General features: G+C 44.0%; 1 protein-coding gene across 1 annotated transcript in view; it reads left to right on the top strand.

The window, feature by feature from the left end:
- cfap57 (cilia and flagella associated protein 57) overlaps positions 1 to 24,125 on the top strand; it is a gene marked incomplete at its 3' end in the record, with an annotated part of 36,455 nt that extends 12,330 nt beyond the window's left edge. The window contains 8 exon segments of the mRNA XM_034239820.1: positions 2,413 to 2,578; positions 4,824 to 4,937; positions 6,151 to 6,363; positions 7,640 to 7,813; positions 10,328 to 10,489; positions 11,703 to 11,858; positions 23,615 to 23,708; positions 23,935 to 24,125. Coding sequence (XP_034095711.1) covers positions 2,413 to 2,578; positions 4,824 to 4,937; positions 6,151 to 6,363; positions 7,640 to 7,813; positions 10,328 to 10,489; positions 11,703 to 11,858; positions 23,615 to 23,708; positions 23,935 to 24,125 — 1,270 coding nt within the window.
- Positions 24,126 to 25,397: the final 1,272 nt, after the last annotated feature.

Below are 25,397 nucleotides of genomic sequence, written 5' to 3'. Positions count from 1 at the left end.
GCTGCCGCTGCGCCTCGGCTTCTTGACAAAAAAGACGCCAGAAGTGACATTTGGAAGTATTTTAGCTATATCTCTGACAGTGAGGGCAAGCCTACGGACACCACGAGGCCTGTCTGTAAGAAATGTATTAATTTGATTTAATACGAATTCTTGTCATTTCTTTTATTTATTGTTCTCATTGTTTAAAAGTGTGTGTTATGGTTATGGTTCTGGTGTGAAATAAAGCACAATAATTACATTTAAGACTGTTTCCCTTTTTTTAAGAAAAGTATCGAAAAAGAATCGGAATCGCAATTCTTGACTTGGTATCGAAACCAAAATGTTGGTATCGTGACAACACTAGCTACTCCTGACAGTTAAACCTGATATTTAGTAGGTCTGTTAAGTATTGAATGCTGATCATTCTGACGTAATTTGGCCGGTCAAAGTTGTTTGGGCTCGGATAAAATCGCTCCGTTACTTTCGTCCCGTGTTACTTTCGTCCCGGCTCTCCCTACGTGTGTATGTGTGGTGTCAGGAGTCAGTATGAGAGGATGACAGCGCGTCTAATTTTGATGTGGCCCAAGAGCCAATCACAATAATACCTGTGATGCAGTGAACCAATCACCTTTGAGGGGGGGGAAACCTATCGTTGATTAAACACTATCCAGTGTTTCCCCTACCATTGTCTTGGAGGGGCGCTGCGCCCCGCCAACGGAGCCCCGCGCCCCCCCTGAAATTCAAGGTGTTTAAAAAATATATATAATTATTTATTTGTTTTAATATATACATAGCACCAAATTGCAAATAATCTATAACTACTGTCACTTTAAACATTGAACATGTGCTCTTTTATTAAATAAACTAAACACTTTCATTTTAAGTTGTGAGTTTAGTGTTTTTGACCCTAAGAAACACTGATGCATTAATCAATAACAATAATCCACAGCTCCTCTCTCTGCTCCAGAGGATTTAAAAAAAAAAATATCCCAATGCCACAAAAATGCATCAGTGACGTGGTTGAAATCTTGTCTCCAGAAAACAAAAAACTGAAACAAGCGGTATCAGTGACTGTGTGTTTGATGTGGCTCTTTGCAGTAAAATAGAAAAAATGTGGCTCTTAACCTCTGACTGGTTGGCCACCCCTGTTCTACATCAACATGTGTCCCCTCTTCTCCATGTCTCTTCTACATCAACATGTGTCCCCTCTTCTCCATGTCTCTTCTACATCAACATGTATCCCCTCTTCTTCATGTCTCTTCTACATCAACATGTGTCCCCTCTTCTTCATGTCTCTTCTACATCAACATGTGTCCCCTCTTCTTCATGTCTCTTCTACATCAACATGTGTCCCCTCTTCTTCATGTCTCTTCTACATCAACATGTGTCCCCTCTTCTTCATGTCTCTTCTACATCAACATGTGTCCCCTCTTCTTCATGTCTCTTGTACATCAACATGTGTCCCCTCTTCTTCATGTCTCTTCTACATCAACATGTGTCCCCTCTTCTTCATGTCTCTTCTACATCAACATGTGTCCCCTCTTCTTCATGTCTCTTCTACATCAACATGTGTCCCCTCTTCTTCATGTCTCTTCTACATCAACATGTGTCCCCTCTTCTTCATGTCTCTTCTACATCAACATGTGTCCCCTCTGTGGAAAGAGACTCTGAAAGTTTCAGGAACAAAGATTCTCTCTCTTTTTGATCCATTTCTATAAAAACCTGTCTGAAAATGAGCTGATCAGATTTTGGCCACTTTATGATGTCATAACGATGTGTTGTCTTGTGTAACCATTAGCCAATCAGCAACCAAGGTAACCCCCTCCCCCCTTATCACCTGAATCTCCTCTAGAGCACCATTGAGTTCTTTGTAACCAAATGTCTCTCAGAGGGGCGTGGGGAGGGGCTCCTTATTTTCATCTAAAGTAACAGACAGAGAATCAGCACTTTGGAAACAGAGGGGATTATGGGTAATGCTGCAATGATCTGTTTGGTGTTTCAGCCAATCAGAGACAGGCTCTGTATATATCTGAGACCTGTGATATATTGATGAAACACAGTATAATCCTAAAGCAACATTCAACTCATGTAGGATAAAGCAAGTCACCTTTATCTTATGTTCACTAGCTTTTTGCTGCTTTATTGAAACCCCAAAATGCAGCAAATATAGAGATTAGGTTCTTAGACTGTTAAAGACCTGAACTTTTGAAAGAACATCCATAACATTCATCTGTTTGCAACTTACACATTATTTATCTAATATATTATATTCCAATGACTTGTATATAGACTCTCCTGGCACTATTTATATTCTATTTCATTTGTATTTACTTGCACTGTTGGAGGAGCCTAAGATGTTCATGACAATAACAGCCTTGAACCTTGAATCTTAGGTATAACACTCTGCTGTGTCTCTCCTTGATTTGTCCCCAGAGTGCTGGAGCTCTACAAAAAGTTCCCAGAGGAGGCGCTCAGCGTGGCTCTGCATCCGACCGGCCTCTTCATCCTGGTGGGATTTTCAGACAAACTCCGGCTGATGAACCTGCTCATCGATGACATCCGAACCTTCAAGGAGTTCGCTGTGCGCGGCTGCAGAGAGGTGGGTTATGTCGTGTGTTGGGGAAATATCTTCCTAAGCCCATACCTTTGACCCAGCTTATCAGTGACTCCAGACCTGCAACCTTTCGCTGCTGTGCTCTCAGTGGTTTGTCTCCCGAGATTCAAGATTCAAGGCTTTTATTGTCATGTGTACGTAGTGTAGATATATCGATGGTAATCTGAGGCTCCTCCAACAGTGCAACACAATAAAACAGTAAATACAAATAAAATAGAATAGAAATAGTGCAAGGAGAGTCTATATACAAGTAATTGGAATATGTAGATAAATAATTGTTATGTCTCGTAAAATCTGTTCAGTTAATGTTTTTAGTTCAGTCTTGTATCCTGTTTTATTTTGTAGTAACCTTTCCTTCTTGTTGTAGATTACCTCACTTCCTCCCTTTGTGTGTTTTCCCTCCACTGTGATTGTCGACTCCGCCCTAATTGTCTGCACCTGTTCCCCCTTAGCCTGCCTATATATAGATTGTGGCCGTTTCTCAATGTCGAGTACACTTGCTGCAGAGCCACTATTGCACGTATACGGCGGCATAAAGCGGCGCAGAATGCTGGGCATTTAACATGCATTTAAACAGTCCTTCGGCGGCACTCGATGACGTAGTATACTTGAAATAGTGGCTCTGCAGCAGGTGTATTCGACATTGAGAAACGGCCTCTGTCTCCCTTGTCTTGTTGCCAGTTCGTGTCGTCCCATGTGCCTGACTGCCAGCGTGAAGTCCATGTTTCTTCTGCTAAGAGCTAAGAACCGAGTTTTGGAATTTACTTTATCCTTTGCATTTTTGATACTATGTTAACCTTTTCCTCATAAGAGTGTTTTTTGTTACCTTGACCTGTTACCGCTACGGAGAGCTCACAGTGCCCCTTTTTTCAGTAAAGACTTTTTGTACTTTGTTTGTCGAGTCGTGCTTTTGGGTTCTTACTGGTTTGCCTAGCCGTGACAATAATTTGTAAACAGATTCCTGCCTGTTGGAGTCAGCTGATAGAGGTGTTGTTATAGTGCTTGATCTTGTTATGCACAATGTTGATCATTCTCTCAGAACCGGCTAAATACTTTTATCTGGGGTAGAGATCTTCAGAATTGGTTTGGCAGCCGCTGTGTCAACGCTGTGTTTTTGAGGCCAGTAAGAGACAGTGCAATGTTAATGTTTGTGCTACACTACGGTGATGTTGTTTATATGAATGTATCTTCTAAATGACGAGGCTCTTTGGATAACTGACGATAAACCATCAGTGTTTTCCATCAAGGTTCCTGCTCTCCTCCAAGCTCCCAGGAAGTGCGCCGGACTCTGTGGAAAATATTCGTTGTGGCCAAACGGCGGTACTACCCTTCCGTATCAGCCGCTGGGCCCGGAAACACTTTTTCCCATTGACTAACATCGGGAAAGAGACATCTGTAAATCGTTGGATGTTTTTTTTTAATCTAAATAAACTACCCAGTATGAACACTTGTATAGCCCTTATTAAAAATATTCGGTCCTCAAGTTGTAAAAATGTGCTAATTCTGAGAGTTATTTTCCTCGGCATTATGAACGCGCATCCAACCCACGGGACCGCGCCACCCGGCACGTTCATGTGACGTGTTCAGTACTACATGAGTTTTACGCTTCCCCATGGACGCACAATAAGAACGGATTATATGATTATATGAATACTTTCGTGACGTTTCGCTCTCTCAAAAGTTGGGCCATTTTGTCTTCATGCGCCAATGAGCAGCTCTCATAGGAATGAACAGCTCTCATAGGAATGAACGAGGCCCCGCCTCCCACGCTGTATCCAGTTCTTATTATACATCCATGCTCTCCTCGTGTCTCTCTGAGTCTCCATTGCTTCAGACGCTTCCATCACAGTAACGTGTGCAGACACTTTGCACACATGTCTGCACAGCCCTCCACTTTAACATATAATTCACAGTATTTAACCATATAGTCATTGCCCTAAGTGTTTTTGTTTTTAAGCTTCCTAGGTTATTTGTATAGTTACATTTACATTTGGTGTAAATACTTGTCTTGAGCATCCTTTTTTAAGGGTAAATTGTTTCTTAAAAATACTACCTTCCTACCTACTTTGCAACTTATTTTGTATTTTAATTGTTTATGTTCGCACCACCAGATACCAAAGCAAATTCCTTGTATGAGTAAACATACCTGGCAATGAACTTGATTCTGATTCTGACACAGTAAAACCATTTGATGCTCTTTTGGCCTCCTTGTTCACTTTCTCTCTCTTAGTGCGCCTTCAGTCACGGTGGACACATGTTTGCAGCTGTCAATGGGAACGTCATCCACATCTACTCCGTCACCTCTTTCGAGAACATCCTCAATCTGAAAGGCCACAATGGGAAGGTGAGTCAGGCAGCATGTGGAATGACTTTCTTCAAGTAAGTGTCAACAAATTAAAGTTCTGTCTTTTTCTTCATTCAACTCAGTGTAATGGCAATTTAGGTTTTCCAATTACCTTTATTACGGTTTGCATTATTTCACAGGTGAGGGTAGAGAGGGATCTTAATGCAAAACTGAAGATGTTCCTGTTGTTGGATGCAGGTTGGTTTGATATTTAATATAAGAGTTTGTACAATACCAAGGTAGAATCTGCCAGTGAGTTGATGAAGCTGTTAGCAGCTGTAACATCTGGGAAGAATGGTTTGCTCTCGCTCTTCCTGTGCTCTTTCCCATGACCTATGACCCTATTTATTCATCCAATCCTGTCCGCCAAGTGTTCAAAATAATACTGCATTATACATCCTAACAAAATAATATAACATGCCAACAATAAACATATGTGGCTCCTATACTCAGTGAGAAACGTCCCGGGGTTAAAGGTCTCCTGTCATGCAAAATGCACTTTTTGATGTCTTGTATACATAGATATGTGTCCCGGTGTGTCAGGGAACTCACGCAGCGTCAGAAAATAAAACCCTCTCTCTTTTCCTCCGTACCCAAATCTCTAAAAACGGGGCTACAACGGAGCTGATCCAGATTTGCGTCCGATATGACGTAATATCTGAAATGTGGACCCACGGCCCAATCAGAAACGTTGCTATCAGAAGCAATGTGTTTTGGACGTAATATGGTCTTTGTTTACATTAGCATCGCTAACAGTCGGAGCTAACCTGTACTGGAGAGCATGTGTGTGAAGAAGCAGGAAATAAAGAAAGGAACTCACCTTGTGGTATAACCGGCAAGAGAGAAAGCCTTTGAGCTCCATTCTGTTTCAGAGAGAATCCTTGATGTGGTTTGGAACATGATGGCGTTTCATCACGGCAGCATTTAGCTGTATCTCGGTAGAATTCTTATACCCAGAATCAGCGCTTCTCTAACAGGGCTGAAATAGAGGGGTATGAGGGATTTCTAAAATGCATGATCTGTTTGTATTTTGAGCAAAACACTTCATAGACATGTTTTTATATATTTGTATATCTGAGACCTATAATATATACCTTTAAGGAAATCTGAGAAGGAGAATTCATCAGGTCTTGGGAAAAGAGAGTCTGAATGCACCATCAGATGTTATTACGATGTGTGTCTGCTGTGGGAAAACTACATCTCTGTTCTCCAGGTGCGAGGCATCGAGTGGAGTCTGGACGACGGCCGGCTGGTTTCGTGCGGGATGGACGGAGCCGTGTACGAGTGGAACGCTCAGACGGGAAAACGAGTGTCAGAGAGCGTCCTGAAGTCCTGCAGCTACACTGATGTCTCCTTCTCTTCAGACGGAAAGACCATCCTGGCTGTGGGAACGGACTTCACACTGAAGGAGATCCAAGACTGTCAGGTCAGTAAGAACACTCTGCTTTAAAGCTTCTGAGTTTCATCACTTAGGACTGGAAGAGCAAAGAGCTCCCTTTCCTGCAGTGTGTTTATATAGGTTTCTGTGCATGTAAATGGTCTGCAAAGGCTAGAATCCCAAAGTTAGGCTAAGGGGCGGGACATCTCTAAGCGGTTGACCAATCACAACAGAGCCAGCTAACCAATCAGAGCGGACTGGGCTCTGGTTACAGACAGAGGGTGAAAAGAGGTGCTGCAGCACAGACAGTATGAGAAGAGCTTTTTGAACATTAAAGCATGGAGACATGTCATATACTGATATGAACCTGGAAATTATCATAATACGTCCTCCTTATTATAATGTTGTTGAGGAGGGAGGTTTTAAGAAGGATACGACCCATTTTTACCGGCATTTTCTTTTAACAGCGGGCAGTTTTAAGAGTTTTTCCTACATGTGTCCGCCTAAGCAGAAATTGTCTCATCAGATGTAAATAATCAACAAAATGATCCAACAGCTCAAATGTATCCATTGCCTTTTAATTAGGAAGTAATATCATATATAACTAACACAGTTAAAAGCAATTGCATTCTCCTTGCACATTTCTCATTGCTAAATAGCCTCTATTCGTCCCTCAAGAAAAGTGATATTGTTATTATTTCAATCAGGAAAGACTTCATTTTGTGTTTAAAGAACATTTATTTACACATGCGCCATATGATAAATGTTAAAGGTCTTTGGCGATTAGTCCCCGATCCTGAAATCATATATCAAGAGGGACACTATTATATATTTAGTTTTTGTCTTTGTATTGTTTTATTATGTTTACTTTGTATTTATTTAGTTTTAGTTTTGTCCTGTGAGTCTGTACAACACTCTTACATTTTGGCTACATGGTCTGTTTTGGTTATAATTGTGGTTTAAATATTGTACGCCTTCAAGTGAAGATCAACGATGTATGGCTTGTCAATTGAAGTACAATAGTAGAGAGTAAGCTGAACACTAGTAGCTTTGAACTGTTGAACATGTGTAACTGTGGTTCCTATCAATGTACCAAATGTGTCTTCAATACAAATATTTAAAATAAGAGAACGCCCGTGATGAGCTGATTATACGCAGCTGTGGAGTAAATTAATATATACCCAGTCTTCCTGAAAGCACTTTTGGACGCATGCTTACAATCAGGCTCCTGGTTGCTATGCTTTTATACGATCAACGCCCACACACTCATATACAAATAAAGAACTTGCGCTGAGCTTCATTGAGTGTTTCTGTGGTTGTTCAGGTGCTGAGGGAGGTTCCTGCTGATGAAGTCGCTCACACGGCTGTCGCTGTGTCTCACTCCGGCAGAGTCGTGTTCACCGGGACGCCCAGAGGAACCATCAGAGCCGTGAAATACCCGCTTCCTCTGCAGAAAGACTGGATCACATACCAAGCTCACTGTGGCCCCATCACCAAGGTCAGTCTGAGGCTAAATCCATCATCTTTCAATGGGTTTTGACCCTTTTTTTGAGAAGTAACCATTTAAAAAAGATTGATTTACTAACTCTGGGTGTCTTCAGCAGAGATGGCAAGTAGTGGAGTAGAAATACTTTGTTACTGTACTTAAGTACATTGTTCTGGTATCAGTACTTTACTCCACTACTTATTTTTCTGACGACTTTTTTTTTCTACTTCTCACATGTTGAACCCAAATACCTGTACTTTCTACTTCTCACATGTTGAACCCAAATACCTGTACTTTCTGCTTCTTACATGTTGAACCCAAATACCTGTACTTTCTGCTTCTTACATGTTGAACCCAAATACCTGTACTTTCTACTTCTCACATGTTGAACACAAATACCTGTACTTTCTACTTCTCACATGTTGAACCCAAATACCTGTACTTTCTACTTCTTACATGTTGAACACAAATACCTGTACTTTCTACTTCTCACATGTTGAACACAAATACCTGTACTTTCTACTTCTCACATGTTGAACACAAATACCTGTACTTTCTACTTCTCACATGTTGAACCCAAATACCTGTACTTTCTACTTCTCACATGTTGAACACAAATACCTGTACTTTCTACTTCTCACATGTTGAACCCAAATACCTGTACTTTATACTTCTTACATGTTGAACCCAAATACCTGTACTTTCTACTTCTTACATGTTGAATTCAAATACCTGTACTTTCTACTTCTTACATGTTGAACCCAAATACCTGTACTTTCTACTTCTTACATGTTGAACTCAAATACCTGTACTTTCTACTTCTTACATGTTGAACCCAAATACCTGTACTTTCTACTTCTTACATGTTGAACCCAAATACCTGTACTTTCTACTTCTCACATGTTGAACCCAAATACCTGTACTTTCTACTTCTTACATGTTGAACTCAAATACCTGTACTTTCTACTTCTTACATGTTGAACTCAAATACCTGTACTTTCTACTTCTTACATGTTGAACCCAAATACCTGTACTTTCTACTTCTTACATGTTGAACCCAAATACCTGTACTTTCTACTTCTTACATGTTGAACTCAAATACCTGTACTTTCTACTTCTTACATGTTGAACTCAAATACCTGTACTTTCTACTTCTTACATGTTGAACTCAAATACCTGTACTTTCTACTTCTTACATGTTGAACACAAATACCTGTACTTTCTACTTCTTACATGTTGAACACAAATACCTGTACTTTCTACTTCTTACATGTTGAACTCAAATACCTGTACTTTCTACTTCTTACATGTTGAACTCAAATACCTGTACTTTCTACTTCTTACATGTTGAACTCAAATACCTGTACTTTCTACTTCTTACATGTTGAACCCAAATACCTGTACTTTCTACTTCTTACATGTTGAACTCAAATACCTGTACTTTCTACTTCTTACATGTTGAACACAAATACCTGTACTTTCTACTTCTTACATGTTGAACACAAATACCTGTACTTTCTACTTCTTACATGTTGAACTCAAATACCTGTACTTTCTACTTCTTACATGTTGAACCCAAATATCTGTACTTTCTACTTCTCACATGTTGAACCCAAATACCTGTACTTTCTACTTCTTACATGTTGAACACAAATACCTGTACTTTCTACTTCTTACATGTTGAACACAAATACCTGTACTTTCTACTTCTTACATGTTGAACTCAAATACCTGTACTTTCTACTTCTTACATGTTGAACACAAATACCTGTACTTTCTACTTCTTACATGTTGAACACAAATACCTGTACTTTCTACTTCTTACATGTTGAACCCAAATACCTGTACTTTCTACTTCTTACATGTTGAACACAAATACCTGTACTTTCTACTTCTTACATGTTGAACTCAAATACCTGTACTTTCTACTTCTTACATGTTGAACACAAATACCTGTACTTTCTACTTCTCACATGTTGAACACAAATACCTGTACTTTCTACTTCTTACATGTTGAACTCAAATACCTGTACTTTCTACTTCTTACATGTTGAACCCAAATACCTGTACTTTCTACTTCTTACATGTTGAACACAAATACCTGTACTTTCTACTTCTCTCATTTTCCAAACAGCTGGTTCCTTTAGTCTGAATGTGTGTTTGATGCGTGATCATTATTCTTTAGAGTCATTGCGTGCCTATTGATTGGAACACGATCCGTGTATCCATCATTTCCTGGTCTTCTCTAAAGAAGAGGGACCAATGGAAACGTTGTCATGTTGCCGTTGTTCAGCATGGAAACATTCATTAGCTAACAATGACATTATTGTTCTATTAATATAAAGGGAGGTCAGGTACTCTTTAAAGCAGCTGCTAGTTATGGGTACTTTTTACTGAAGTACATTTCAAAGCCTCTTTACTTTTACTTGAGTAAAGAAGTTTAGTCAGTACTTCTACTTTCACCAGAGTATCTGTACTTCTACTTGAGTAAAGGATGTGTGTACTTTGTCCCTCTCTGGTCTTCAGATGGTTTTCACGTGGGACGATCAGTTCCTGCTGACAGCGGCTGAGGACGGATGTCTGCTGATGTGGAAGGTCGTGGATAAAGAGGGTCGAGGACTGAAGAGCAACCGACAGATCATCCAGACTGAAGAGATCCTCGTCACCAAGGCAGACCTGGAGGAGAAGGTGTGTGTGTTGTGTGTGTGTGTTGTGTGTGTGTGTGTGTGTGTGTGTGTGTGTGTGTGTGTTGTGTGGTGTGTGTGTGTGTGTGTGTGTGTGTGTGTGGTGTGTGTGTGTGTGTGTGTGTGTGTGTGTGTGTGGTGTGTGTGTGTGTGTGTGTGTGTGTGTGTGTGGTGTGTGTGTGTGTGTGTGTGTGGTGTGTGTGTGTGTGTGTGTGTGTGTGTGTGTGTGTGGTGGTCTCAGTTATTGATAGCAGGATAAACGTACTGAGATGAAAAGTGGACATCATCATTTATTTTAATGGTGGTTTTATTTTAATGGTGGTTTACAGCATGCAGGGCTGACAATTATAATAAAGTTGAATCTAAACTAATCTAAGCTATCTAACAAGCTAGCTAGCAAACGTTAGCTATCTACTTTCTATTAGGAAGCTGCAGCTGATTCAGAACGCCGCTGCTCGAGTCCTCACTAACACTAAGAAAGTGGATCACATCACTCCTGTTCTGAAGTCTTTACACTGGCTTCCTGTGTGTCAAAGAATAGATTTCTAAATACTGCTGCTGGTTTATAAAGCACTGAATGGTTTAGGCCCAACATACATTTCTGACCTCCTGCTAAATTATGAACCATCCAGATCTCTCAGGTCTTCAGGGACTGGTCAGCTTTCTGTCCCCAGAGTCAGAACTAAACATGGAGAAGCAGCGTTCAGTTATTATGCTCCAAATATCTGGAACAAACTCCCAGAAACCTGCAGGTCCGCTGCAACTCTGACTACTTTCAAATCCAGGCTGAAGACTTTTCTTTTTGTCGCTGCTTTTAATTGAACTATTCATATCTTAGACTGCACTGTAACTTTGATCCATGTACTTTTTCTTTTAATGTTTATTTTATTATCTTTTCTTTTTAATGACTGATTTTAAATGCCATTTTCTTAATGTCTTTCATTTTTTGTAAAGCACTTTGAATTGCCTTGGGTTGAAAAGTGCTATATACATAAACTTGCCTTGCCTTACTTTAGATGCTAGCTTAAGTTAGCTACCTATCTCACAAACTAACTAGCTATCATGAGATAAATAAGGTCTTTGTCAAGCGAGCGCCGGTCTGAACTAAAGGCAAATAGAAAATACATTTCAAGCTACAATTAGGAGATAACATTATACAAAATAGCACTCTGTCTACGTTCACACCTTTTTAAAGTCACAAATGGTATGTGTTGCAGACGCAGAACATGCTGGAGCTGAAGCTGCGTCTGGAGGAGCTGCAGATGGAGAACGAGTACCAGCTGCGTCTGAAGGACATGAACTACAGCGAGAAGATGAAGGAGATCTCTGACGCTTTCACACAGCAGATAGACTCTCTGAAGACCATGCAACAGGTTAGACTCTCTGAAGACCGTGCAACAGGTTAGACTCTCTGAAGACCGTGCAACAGGTTAGACTCTCTCTCTGAAGACCATGCAACAGGTCAGACTCTCTCTCTGAAGACCATGCAACAGGTCAGACTCTCTCTCTGAAGACCATGCAACAGGTCAGACTCTCTCTCTGAAGACCATGCAACAGGTTAGACTCTCTCTCTGAAGACCATGCAACAGGTCAGACTCTCTCTCTGAAGACCATGCAACAGGTCAGACTCTCTGAAGACCATGCAACAGGTTAGACTCTCTCTCTGAAGACCATGCAACAGGTCAGACTCTCTCTCTGAAGACCATGCAACAGGTCAGACTCTCTCTCTGTAGACCATGCAACAGGTCAGACTCTCTGTAGACCATGCAACAGGTTAGACTCTCTCTCTGAAGACCATGCAACAGGTTAGACTCTCTCTCTGAAGACCATGCAACAGGTCAGACTCTCTCTCTGTAGACCATGCAACAGGTTAGACTCTCTCTCTGAAGACCATGCAACAGGTCAGACTCTCTCTCTGAAGACCATGCAACAGGTCAGACTCTCTCTCTGTAGACCATGCAACAGGTCAGACTCTCTCTCTGAAGACCATGCAACAGGTTAGACTCTCTCTCTGAAGACCATGCAACAGGTCAGACTCTCTCTCTGAAGACCATGCAACAGGCCAGACTCTCTCTCTGAAGACCATGCAACAGGTCAGACTCTCTGTAGACCATGCAACAGGTTAGACTCTCTCTCTGAAGACCATGCAACAGGCCAGACTCTCTCTCTGAAGACCATGCAACAGGTTAGACTCTCTCTCTGTAGACCATGCAACAGGCCAGACTCTCTGAAGACCGTGCAACAGGTCAGACTCTCTCTCTGTAGACCATGCAACAGGCCAGACTCTCTGAAGACCATGCAACAGGCCAGACTCTCTCTCTGAAGACCATGCAACAGGTCAGACTCTCTCTCTGTAGACCATGCAACAGGTCAGACTCTCTGAAGACCGTGCAACAGGTCAGACTCTCTCTCTGTAGACCATGCAACAGGTCAGACTCTCTGAAGACCATGCAACAGGCCAGACTCTCTGTAGACCATGCAACAGGTCAGACTCTCTGTAGACCATGCAACAGGCCAGACTCTCTGAAGACCGTGCAACAGGTCAGACTCTCTCTCTGTAGAACATGCAACAGGTTAGACTCTCTGAAGACCGTGCAACAGGTCAGACTCTCTCTCTGTAGACCATGCAACAGGTTAGACTCTCTGAAGACCGTGCAACAGGTCAGACTCTCTCTCTGTAGACCGTGCAACAGGTCAGACTCTCTCTCTGTAGACCATGCAACAGGTCAGACTCTCTCTCTGAAGACCATGCAACAGGTCAGACTCTCTCTCTGAAGACCATGCAACAGGTCAGACTCTCTCTCTGTAGACCATGCAACAGGTCAGACTCTCTCTCTGTAGACCATGCAACAGGTCAGACTCTCTCTCTGAAGACCATGCAACAGGTCAGACTCTCTCTCTCTGTAGACCATGCAACAGGTTAGACTCTCTCTCTGTAGACCATGCAACAGGTTAGACTCTCTCTCTGTAGACCATGCAACAGGTTAGACTCTCTCTCTGTAGACCATGCAACAGGTCAGACTCTCTCTCTGTAGACCATGCAACAGGTTAGACTCTCTCTCTGAAGACCATGTAACAGGTCAGACTCTCTCTCTGTAGACCATGCAACAGGTTAGACTCTCTCTCTGTAGACCATGCAACAGGTTAGACTCTCTCTCTGAAGACCATGCAACAGGTCAGACTCTCTCTCTGTAGACCATGCAACAGGTCAGACTCTCTCTCTCTGTAGACCATGCAACAGGTTAGACTCTCTCTCTGTAGACCATGCAACAGGTTAGACTCTCTCTCTGTAGACCATGCAACAGGTTAGACTCTCTCTCTGTAGACCATGCAACAGGTTAGACTCTCTCTCTGTAGACCATGCAACAGGTTAGACTCTCTCTCTGTAGACCGTGCAACAGGTTAGACTCTCTCTCTGTAGACCATGCAACAGGTTAGACTCTCTCTCTGTAGACCATGCAACAGGTCAGACTCTCTCTCTGAAGACCATGCAACAGGTTAGACTCTCTCTCTGTAGACCATGCAACAGGTTAGACTCTCTCTCTGAAGACCGTGCAACAGGTCAGACTCTCTCTCTGAAGACCATGCAACAGGTTAGACTCTCTGAAGACCGTGCAACAGGTCAGACTCTCTCTCTGTAGACCATGCAACAGGTTAGACTCTCTCTCTGTAGACCATGCAACAGGTCAGACTCTCTCTGAAGACCATGCAACAGGTTAGACTCTCTCTCTGAAGACCATGCAACAGGTTAGACTCTCTCTCTGAAGACCGTGCAACAGGTCAGACTCTCTCTCTGAAGACCATGCAACAGGTTAGACTCTCTGAAGACCGTGCAACAGGTCAGACTCTCTCTCTGTAGACCATGCAACAGGTCAGACTCTCTCTCTGTAGACCATGCAACAGGTCAGACTCTCTCTCTCTGTAGACCATGCAACAGGTTAGACTCTCTCTCTGTAGACCATGTAACAGGTCAGACTCTCTCTCTGAAGACCATGCAACAGGTTAGACTCTCTCTCTCTGTAGACCATGCAACAGGTCAGACTCTCTCTCTCTGAAGACCATGCAAACAGGTTAGACTCTCTCTCTCTGTAGACCATGTAACAGGTCAGACTCTCTCTCTGAAGACCATGCAACAGGTTAGACTCTCTCTCTCTGTAGACCATGCAACAGGTCAAACTCTCTCTCTGTAGACCATGCAACAGGTTAGACTCTCTCTCTCTGTAGACCATGCAACAGGTTAGACTCTCTCTCTGAAGACCGTGCAACAGGTCAGACTCTCTCTCTGAAGACCATGCAACAGGTTAGACTCTCTGAAGACCGTGCAACAGGTCAGACTCTCTCTCTGTAGACCATGCAACAGGTCAGACTCTCTCTCTGAAGACCATGCAACAGGTCAGACTCTCTCTCTGTAGACCATGCAACAGCTTAGACTCTCTCTCTGTAGACCATGTAACAGGTCAGACTCTCTCTCTGTAGACCATGCAACAGGTCAGACTCTCTCTCTGTAGACCATGCAACAGGTTAGACTCTCTCTCTCTGTAGACCATGCAACAGGTCAGACTCTCTCTCTCTGTAGACCATGTAACAGGTCAGACTCTCTCTCTGTAGACCATGCAACAGGTCAGACTCTCTCTCTGTAGACCATGCAACAGGTTAGACTCTCTCTCTCTGTAGACCATGCAACAGGTCAGACTCTCTCTCTGTAGACCATGTAACAGGTCAGACTCTCTCTCTGTAGACCATGCAACAGGTTAGACTCTCTCTCTGAAGACCATGCAACAGGTCAGACTCTCTCTCTCTGTAGACCATGCAACAGGTCAGACTCTCTCTCTGAAGACCATGCAACAGGTCAGACTCTCTCTCTGAAGACCATGCAACAGCTTAGACTCTCTCTCTGAAGACCATGCAACAGGTTAGACTCTCTCTCTGTAGACCATGCAACAGCTTAGACTCTCTCTCTGTAGACCATGCAACAGGTCAGACTCTCTCTCTGAAGACCATGCAACAGGTTAGACTCTCTCTCTGTAGACCATGCAACAGTTCAGACTCTCTCTCTGTAGACCATGCAACAGGTTAGACTCTCTCTCTGTAGACCATGCAACAGGTTAGACTCTCTCTCTGTAGACCATGCAACAGCTTAGACTCTCTCTCTGTAGACCATGCAACAGGTCAGACTCTCTCTCTCTGTAGACCATGCAACAGGTCAGACTCTCTCTCTGAAGACCATGCAACAGGTCAGACTCTCTCTCTGAAGACATGCAACCAGCTTAGACTCTCTCTCTGAAGACCATGCAACAGGTTAGACTCTCTCTCTGTAGACCATGCAACAGCTTAGACTCTCTCTCTGTAGACCATGCAACAGGTCAGACTCTCTCTCTGAAGACCATGCAACAGTTCAGACTCTCTCTCTGTAGACCATGCAACAGGTCAGACTCTCTCTCTGTAGACCATGCAACAGGTCAGACTCTCTCTCTGAAGACCATGCAACAGGTCAGACTCTCTCTCTGAAGACCATGCAACAGCTTAGACTCTCTCTCTGAAGACCATGCAACAGCTTAGACTCTCTCTCTGTAGACCATGCAACAGGTCAGACTCTCTCTCTGAAGACCATGCAACAGCTTAGACTCTCTCTCTGTAGACCATGCAACAGGTCAGACTCTCTCTCTGAAGACCATGCAACAGGTCAGACTCTCTCTCTGAAGACCATGCAACAGCTTAGTCAGACTCTCTCTGAAGACCATGCAACAGCTTAGACTCTCTCTCTCTGTAGACCATGCAACAGGTCAGACTCTCTCTCTGTAGACCATGCAACAGGTTAGACTCTCTCTCTGTAGACCATGCAACAGGTTAGACTCTCTCTGAAGACCATGCAACAGGTCAGACGCTCTCTCTCTGTAGACCATGCAACAGGTTTAGACTCTCTCTCTGTAGACCATGCAACAGGTCAGACTCTCTCCTGAAGACCATGCAACAGGTCAGACTCTCTCTCTGTAGACCATGCAACAGGTAGACTCTCCTCTGAAGACCATGCAACAGGTCAGACTCTCTCTCTCTGTAGACCATGCAACAGGTCAGACTCTCTCTCTGAAGACCATGCAACAGGTCAGACTCTCTCTCTGAAGACCATGCAACAGGTCAGACTCTCTCTCTGTAGACCATGCAACAGCTTAGACTCTCTCTCTGTAGACCATGCAACAGGTCAGACTCTCTCTCTGTAGACCATGCAACAGGTCAGACTCTCTCTCTGTAGACCATGCAACAGGTCAGACTCTCTCTCTGTAGACCATGCAACAGGTCAGACTCTCTCTCTCTGTAGACCATGCAACAGGTCAGACTCTCTCTCTGTAGACCATGCAACAGGTCAGACTCTCTCTCTCTGTAGACCATGCAACAGGTCAAACTCTCTCTCTGAAGACCATGCAACAGGTCAGACTCTCTCTCTGTAGACCATGCAACAGGTCAGACTCTCTCTCTGTAGACCATGCAACAAGTTAGACTCTCTCTCTGTAGACCATGCAACAGGTTAGACTCTCTCTCTGTAGACCATGCAACAGGTCAGACTCTCTCTCTGTAGACCATGCAACAGGTTAGACTCTCTCTCTGTAGACCATGCAACAGGTCAGACTCTCTCTCTGAAGACCATGCAACAGGTCAGACTCTCTCTCTCGTAGACGCCAATGCAAACAGGTCAGGAACTCTCTCTCTGTAGACACATGCAAAGGTTAGACTCTCTCTCTGTAGACCATGGCAACAGGTCAGACGCCATCTCTCTGTAGACCATGCAACAGGTTAGACCTCTCTCTCTGTAGACCATGCACAGGTCAGACTCTCTCTCTCTTGAGACCATGGCAACAGGTCAGACTCTCTCTCCTGTAAGACCATGCAACAGGTCATACTCTTCTCTCTGTAGACCATGCAACAGGTCAGACTCTCTCTCTGTAGACCATGCAACAGGTCAGACCTCTCTCTGTAGACCATGCAAACGGGTCAGACTCTCTCTCTGTAGACCATGCAACAGGTCAGACTCTCTCTCTGAGACCATGCAACACGTCAGACTCTCTCTCTGTAGACCATGCAACAGGTCAGACTCTCTCTCTGTACCATGCAACAGGTTCAGAAACTCTCTCTCTGTAGACCATGCAACAGGTCAGACTCTCTCGTCTGTAGACCATGCAACAGCTTAGACTCTCTCTCTGAAGACCATGCAACAGGTCAGACTCTCTCTCTTGTAGACCATGCAACAGGTCAGACTCTCTCTCTGTAGACCATGCAACAGGTCAGACTCCTCCTCTGCAGACCATGCCACAGGTCAGACTCTCTCTCTGTAGACCATGCAACAGGTCAACTCTCTCTCTGTAGACCATGGCAACAAGTTAGACTCTCTCTCTGAAGACCATGCAACAGGTTAGACTCTCTCTCTGTAGACCATGCAACAGGTCAGACTCTCTCTCTGTAGACCATGCAACAAGTTAGACTCTCTCTCTGAAGACCATGCAACAGGTCAGACTCTCTCTCTGTAGACCATGCAACAAGTTAGACTCTCTCTCTGTAGACCATGCAACAGGTCAAACTCTCTCTCTGAAGACCATGCAACAGGTCAGACTCTCTCTCTGTAGACCATGCAACAGGTCAGACTCTCTCTCTGTAGACCATGCAACAAGTTAGACTCTCTCTCTGAAGACCATGCAACAGGTCAGACTCTCTCTCTGTAGACAATGCACAAGTTTAGACCTCTCTCTCTGTAGACCATGCAACAGGTCAAACTCCTCCTCTCTGAAGACCCATGCAACAGGTCAGACTCTCTCTCTGAAGACCATGCAACAGGTCAGACTCTCTCTCTGTAGACCATGCAACAGGTCAAACTCTCTCTCTGTAGACCATGCAACAGGTCAGACTCTCTCTCTGTAGACCATGCAACAGGTTAGACTCTCTCTCTGTAGACCATGCAACAGGTCAGACTCTCTCTCTGTAGACCATGCAACCAGGTCAGACTCTCTCTCTGTAGACCATGCAACAGGTTAGACTCTCTCTCTGTAGACCATGCAACAGGTCAGACTCTCTCTCTGTAGACCATGCAACAGGTCAAACTCTCTCTCTGTAGACCATGCAACAGCTTAGACTCTCTCTCTGTAGACCATGCAACAGGTTAGACTCTCTCTCTGTAGACCATGCAACCGGTCAGACTCCTCTCTGTAGACCATGCAACAGGTCAGACTCTTCTCTCTGTAGACCATGCAACAGGTCAAACTCTCTCTCTGTAGACCATGCAACAGCTTAGACTCTCTCTCTGTAGACCATGCAACAGCTTAGACTCTCTCTCTGTAGACCATGCAACAGGTCAAACTCTCTCTCTGTAGACCATGCAACAGCTTAGACTCTCTCTCTGTAGACCATGCAACAGGTTAGACTCTCTCTCTGTAGACCATGCAACAGGTCAGACTCTCTCTCTGTAGACCATGCAACAGGTCAGACTCTCTCTCTGTAGACCATGCAACAGTTTAGACTACTTACCTCCTCTGTAGACCATGCAACAGGTTAGACTCTCTCTCTGTAGACCATGCAACAGGTCAGACTCTCTCTCTGTAGACCATGTAACAGGTCAGACTCTCTCTCTGTAGACCATGCAACAGGTCAGACTCTCTCTCTGAAGACCATGCAACAGGTTAGACTCTCTCTCTGTAGACCATGTAACAGGTCAGACTCTCTCTCTGTAGACCATGCAACAGGTCAGACTCTCTCTCTGAAGACCATGCAACAGGTTAGACTCTCTCTCTGTAGACCATGCAACAGGTCAGACTCTCTCTCTGTAGACCATGCAACAGGTTAGACTCTCTCTCTGTAGACCATGCAACAGGTCAGACTCTCTCTCTGTAGACCATGCAACAGGTTAGAACTCTCTCTCTGTAGACCATGCAACAGGTTAGACTCTCTCTCTGTAGACCATGCAACAGGTCAGACTCTCTCTCTGTAGACCATGCAACAGGTCAGACTCTCTCTCTGTAGACCATGCAACAGGTTAGACTCTCTCTCTGAAGACCATGCAACAGGTCAGACTCTCTCTCTGTAGACCGTGCAACAGGTTAGACTCTCTCTCTGTAGACCATGCAACAGGTCAGACTCTCTCTCTGTAGACCATGCAACAGGTTAGACTCTCTCTCTGAAGACCATGCAACAGGTTAGACTCTCTCTCTGAAGACCATGCAACAGGTTAGACTCTCTCTCTGTAGACCATGCAACAGGTTAGACTCTCTCTCTGTAGACCATGCAACAGGTCAGACTCTCTCTCTATAGACCATGCAACAGGTCAGACTCTCTCTCTGTAGACCATGCAACAGGTCAGACTCTCTCTCTGTAGACCATGCAACAGGTCAGACTCTCTCTCTGTAGACCATGCAACAGGTTAGACTCTCTCTCTGTAGACCATGCAACAGGTTAGACTCTCTCTCTGTAGACCATGCAACAGGTCAGACTCTCTCTCTGTAGACCATGCAACAGGTCAGACTCTCTCTCTGTAGACCATGCAACAGGTTAGACTCTCTCTCTGAAGACCATGCAACAGGTTAGACTCTCTCTCTCTATAGACCATGCAACAGGTCAGACTCTCTCTCTGTAGACCATGCAACAGGTTAGACTCTCTCTCTGTAGACCATGCAACAGGTTAGACTCTCTCTCTGTAGACCATGCAACAGGTCAGACTCTCTCTCTCTATAGACCATGCAACAGGTTAGACTCTCTCTCTGTAGACCATGCAACAGGTTAGACTCTCTCTCTGTAGACCATGCAACAGGTCAGACTCTCTCTCTCTATAGACCATGCAACAGGTTAGACTCTCTCTCTGTAGACCATGCAACAGGTTAGACTCTCTCTCTATAGACCATGCAACAGGTCAGACTCTCTCTCTCTGTAGACCATGCAACAGGTCAGACTCTCTCTCTGTAGACCGTGCAACAGGTCAGACTCTCTCTCTGAAGACCATGCAACAGGTCAGACTCTCTCTCTCTATAGACCATGCAACAGGTCAGACTCTCTCTCTCTGTAGACCATGCAACAGGTCAGACTCTCTGAAGACCGTGCAACAGGTCAGACTCTCTCTCTGAAGACCATGCAACAGGTCAGACTCTCTGAAGACCGTGCAACAGGCCAGACTCTCTCTCTGTAGACCATGCAACAGGTCAGACTCTCTGAAGACCATGCAACAGGCCAGACTCTCTGTAGACCATGCAACAGGCCAGACTCTCTCTCTGTAGACCATGCAACAGGCCAGACTCTCTGTAGACCATGCAACAGGCCAGACTCTCTGTAGACCATGCAACAGGCCAGACTCTCTGTAGACCATGCAACAGGTCAGACTCTCTGTAGACCATGCAACAGGCCAGACTCTCTGTAGACCATGCAACAGGCCAGACTCTCTGTAGACCGTGCAACAGGTCAGACTCTCTCTCTGTAGACCATGCAACAGGTCAGACTCTCTGTAGACCGTGCAACAGGTCAGACTCTCTCTCTGTAGACCATGCAACAGGCCAGACTCTCTGTAGACCGTGCAACAGGTCAGACTCTCTCTCTGTAGACCATGCAACAGGCCAGACTCTCTGTAGACCATGCAACAGGTCAGACTCTCTGTAGACCGTGCAACAGGTCAGACTCTCTCTCTGTAGACCATGCAACAGGCCAGACTCTCTGAAGACCATGCAACAGGTCAGACTCTCTGAAGACCATGCAACAGGTCAGACTCTCTGTAGACCATGCAACAGGCCAGACTCTCTGAAGACCATGCAACAGGTCAGACTCTCTGAAGACCATGCAACAGGTCAGACTCTCTCTCTGTAGACCATGCAACAGGTCAGACTCTCTGTAGACCATGCAACAGGCCAGACTCTCTGTAGACCATGCAACAGGCCAGACTCTCTGAAGACCATGCAACAGGTCAGACTCTCTGAAGACCATGCAACAGGTCAGACTCTCTCTCTGTAGACCATGCAACAGGTCAGACTCTCTCTCTGTAGACCATGCAACAGGTCAGACTCTCTGTAGACCATGTAACAGGTTAGACTCTCTCTCTGTAGACCATGTAACAGGTCAGACTCTCTCTCTGTAGACCATGCAACAGGTCAGACTCTCTCTCTGTAGACCATGCAACAGGTTAGACTCTCTCTCTGTAGACCATGCAACAGGTCAGACTCTCTCTCTGAAGACCATGCAACAGGTCAGACTCTCTCTCTGTAGACCATGCAACAGGTCAGACTCTCTCTCTGTAGACCATGCAACAGGTTAGACTCTCTCTCTGAAGACCATGCAACAGGTCAGACTCTCTCTCTGTAGACCATGCAACAGGTTAGACTCTCTGTAGACCATGCAACAGGTTAGACTCTCTGTAGACCATGCAACAGGTCAGACTCTCTGTAGACCATGCAACAGGTTAGACTCTCTGTAGACCATGCAACAGGTCAGACTCTCTGTAGACCATGCAACAGGTCAGACTCTCTGAAGACCTGTCTTCCAGAAACCAACAATGTGTTTAAGACCAGAGGTGGGAAGTAGTGGAGTACAAATACTTTGTTACTGTACTTAAGTTCATTTTTCTGGTATCAGTACTTTACTCCACTACTTTTTTTTATCTGTCCATTTCATCCACGTGACGAAAAGGGGGGAATCGTGTTGGTGAACACGAATCAATAAATCACATTAATTTCGTGACTATAACACGAAATGCCGTGAGACTGGGTTGGCATAAACGTATGTAATCCTATTAACAGCTGCAGCTCTTAAAATGGACCAGTTCATAACATCATGTTTTCTATTTTGTTTGTTATGTTTTTTGATTGAAGAACAAGCAGAATCATACCGGGTCACAATTGAGACACTGATCTTCATCCATTTTCAACCCACCCAGTTTAATACAAAATCAAACACATTGGTTCCACGTTCAGATCTATACAATTAAAACACAGTGACAAGAAATAATATGAATAACAATAAGTAAATAAAAGCAGATCAGTTAGCAGGGGTAGACATTAAAGGTACCAGGCCAGTAGATTTTCATTCTCACCGGCCCCACCATGTAGCCACTGGCCCGGAGCATTCGTCCTAAAGATCGACTAATAATGAAGAAAATGAACACATTTGTTGCTATAGTAATGTATGCACGAACTACATTACTACTTGTACTACAACATTTGAATCATCAGTTCTTCCTCATTTTCCTCAATTGTTCATATTTGGTTTATTACAATTATTATATTGTGGTCATTGTTAAAAGAAAAAAGGAGGGTGACATTTCTGCTATGAGTATTATTATTAGTATAATGCTCTTTCTGCCTTCGTGTCATTATCAGGAGTTAGAAATGTAATGGCTATGTAATAGATTAGATTATAACCTTCATTCTCCTAAACTGCTGGGACATGTCCCTATAGCGAAGACCTTTATATGTTCTACTCTTCACTTACTTGTCAGCATAGGAAGTACAGAGCTGACAAAAGACCTTGTTTATATCATCATATTGAAGCCAACTCCATCGATCTAGCCAGTGTGGCTGAAACTTCTTCTCATACTCCCTGTCACTCTCCTGTAACTCCTCCGGTGACTTTCTTTTATTTGAAGATTGTTTTTTGCCCGGCGCTTGGCCGGTTACCGCCGGTGGTTTTAAAACATTTTGGCGAATGGTTAGGTGTCGCGAAAGTCTGTAGTGAAGGAGCGCGGGAGACTGCACGCGCTGCGCTCCGCAGCAAACAGCTGTTTGCTTTTCACCCAACAACAACAACAACAACCACCTCACGAAACGCTATGTTGTAGCATTAATAAACGAAACAATTTAACTAAATGCTAGTCAAAATACCAATACAAAGGACAATGTGATTTTTTTTAAAGCAACATTTTTAGTGGCCCAAGCAGGCAAGTGGAAAGTACGTTATGCTGGCCCGCAGGCCCGGGGTGTCTAAATAGGACTTCCGGGCCAGCGGGACATTTATAATGTTGAGCCCTGGTTAGTACAAATATAAATAAGAAGATCATGTTTTCTGCCTGTATTGTTTGCCTATTGACCATGATTATCAACATTACATCATTACTATCTAAACAATGTATTAATGAAAGGCTTTTATTGTTTCTGAATGACACGTTCTGTGCCTACAGGCCATGAAGACCGAGATGGAGAAGCAGCAGCGTGAGAACCAGATGAGCACTGCAGAGATCTCTGAGAAGCACTCTGAGGAGCTGGAGGCTTTAGGTAAGACGAGGATATGTTTAAAAGTAAATAAATAAAAACCTATATTTGGGTTTAACTTTCGATTCTCACGGTACCACTGGTGCTATACCAAAAAGTTTATTATTATTACAAGAATCAATACATATGTGTTTCTTCATCACTCTCGCACACACACACACACACACACACACACACACACACACACACACACACACACACACACACACACACACACACACACACACAGAGGAGTCCTACAGCCAGAAGCTGATCACGGAGCATGAGAGGTTCCAGGATCTTCAGCGTGAAAGCGAGAGGATGCAGGAGGACTTTGAGAAGCAGCTGAAGGACGTGGAGGAGGGAAGAGTGCACACTGTGGAGGAGCTGAAGCAGAACTACGAGGCCAAGCTGGAGGAGAAGGATCTGATCCTGCTACAGGTCAGTGAGATGAGAAGAAGGGCTTCAGATAGAGTTAAAGGTCCCTACAGTATATACTGTTATTCATCAATATATCACAGGTCTCAGATATATACAGAGCCTGTCTCTGATTGGCTGAAACACCAAACAGATCATTGCAGCATTACCCATAATCCCCTCTGTTTCAGCCCTGTTTCCAAAGTGCTGATTCTCTGCCTGTTACTTTAGATGAAAATAAGGAGCCCCTCCCCACGCCCCTCTGAGAGAGATTTGGTTACAAAGAACTCAATGGTGCTCTAGAGGAGATTCAGGTGATAAGGGGGGGGGGGGGGGGGTTACCTTGGTTGCTGATTGGCTAATGGTTACACAAGACAAAACATTGTTATGACATCATCAAGTGGCCAAAATCTGATCAGCTCATTTTCAGACAGGTTTTTATAGAAATGGATCAAAAAGAGAGAGAATCTTTGTTCCTGAAACTCTCAGAGTCTCTTTCCACAGAGGGGACACATGTTGATGTAGAAGAGACATGAAGAAGAGGGGACACATGTTGATGTGGAAGAGACATGAAGAAGAGGGGACACATGTTGATGTAGTAGAGACATGAAGAAGAGGGGACACATGTTGATGTAGAAGAGACGTGAAGAAGAGGGGACACATGTTGATGTAGAAGAGACATGAAGAAGAGGGGACACATGTTGATGTAGAAGAGACATGAAGAAGAGGGGACACATGTTGATGTAGAAGAGACTGAAGAAGAGGGGACACATGTTGATGTAGAAGAGACATGAAGAAGAGGGGACACATGTTGATGTAGAAGAGACATGAAGAAGAGGGGACACATGTTGATGAAGAAGAGGACATGAAGAAGAGGGGACACATGTTTGATGTAGAAGAGACATGAAGAAGAGGGGACACATGTTGATGAAGAAGAGACATGAAGAAGAGGGGACACATGTTGATGTAGAAGAGACATGAAGAAGAGGGGACACATGTTGATGTAGAAGAGACACGAAGAAGAGGGGACACATGTTGATGTAGAAGAGACGTGAAGAAGAGGGGACACATGTTGATGTAGAAGAGACATGAAGAAGAGGGGACACATGTTGATGTAGAAGAGGCATGAAGAAGAGGGGACACATGTTGATGTAGAAGAGACATGAAGAAGAGGACACATGTTGATGTAGAAGAGACATGAAGAAGAGGGGACACATGTTGATGTAGAAGAGACATGAAGAAGAGGGGACACATGTTGATGTAGAAGAGACATGAAGAAGAGGGGACACATGTTGA

This window comes from Gymnodraco acuticeps, unplaced genomic scaffold (assembly GCF_902827175.1).
Source record: "Gymnodraco acuticeps unplaced genomic scaffold, fGymAcu1.1, whole genome shotgun sequence".
Lineage (NCBI taxonomy): Eukaryota > Metazoa > Chordata > Actinopteri > Perciformes > Bathydraconidae > Gymnodraco > Gymnodraco acuticeps.
This window is presented reverse-complemented; position numbering and strand designations above follow the sequence as displayed.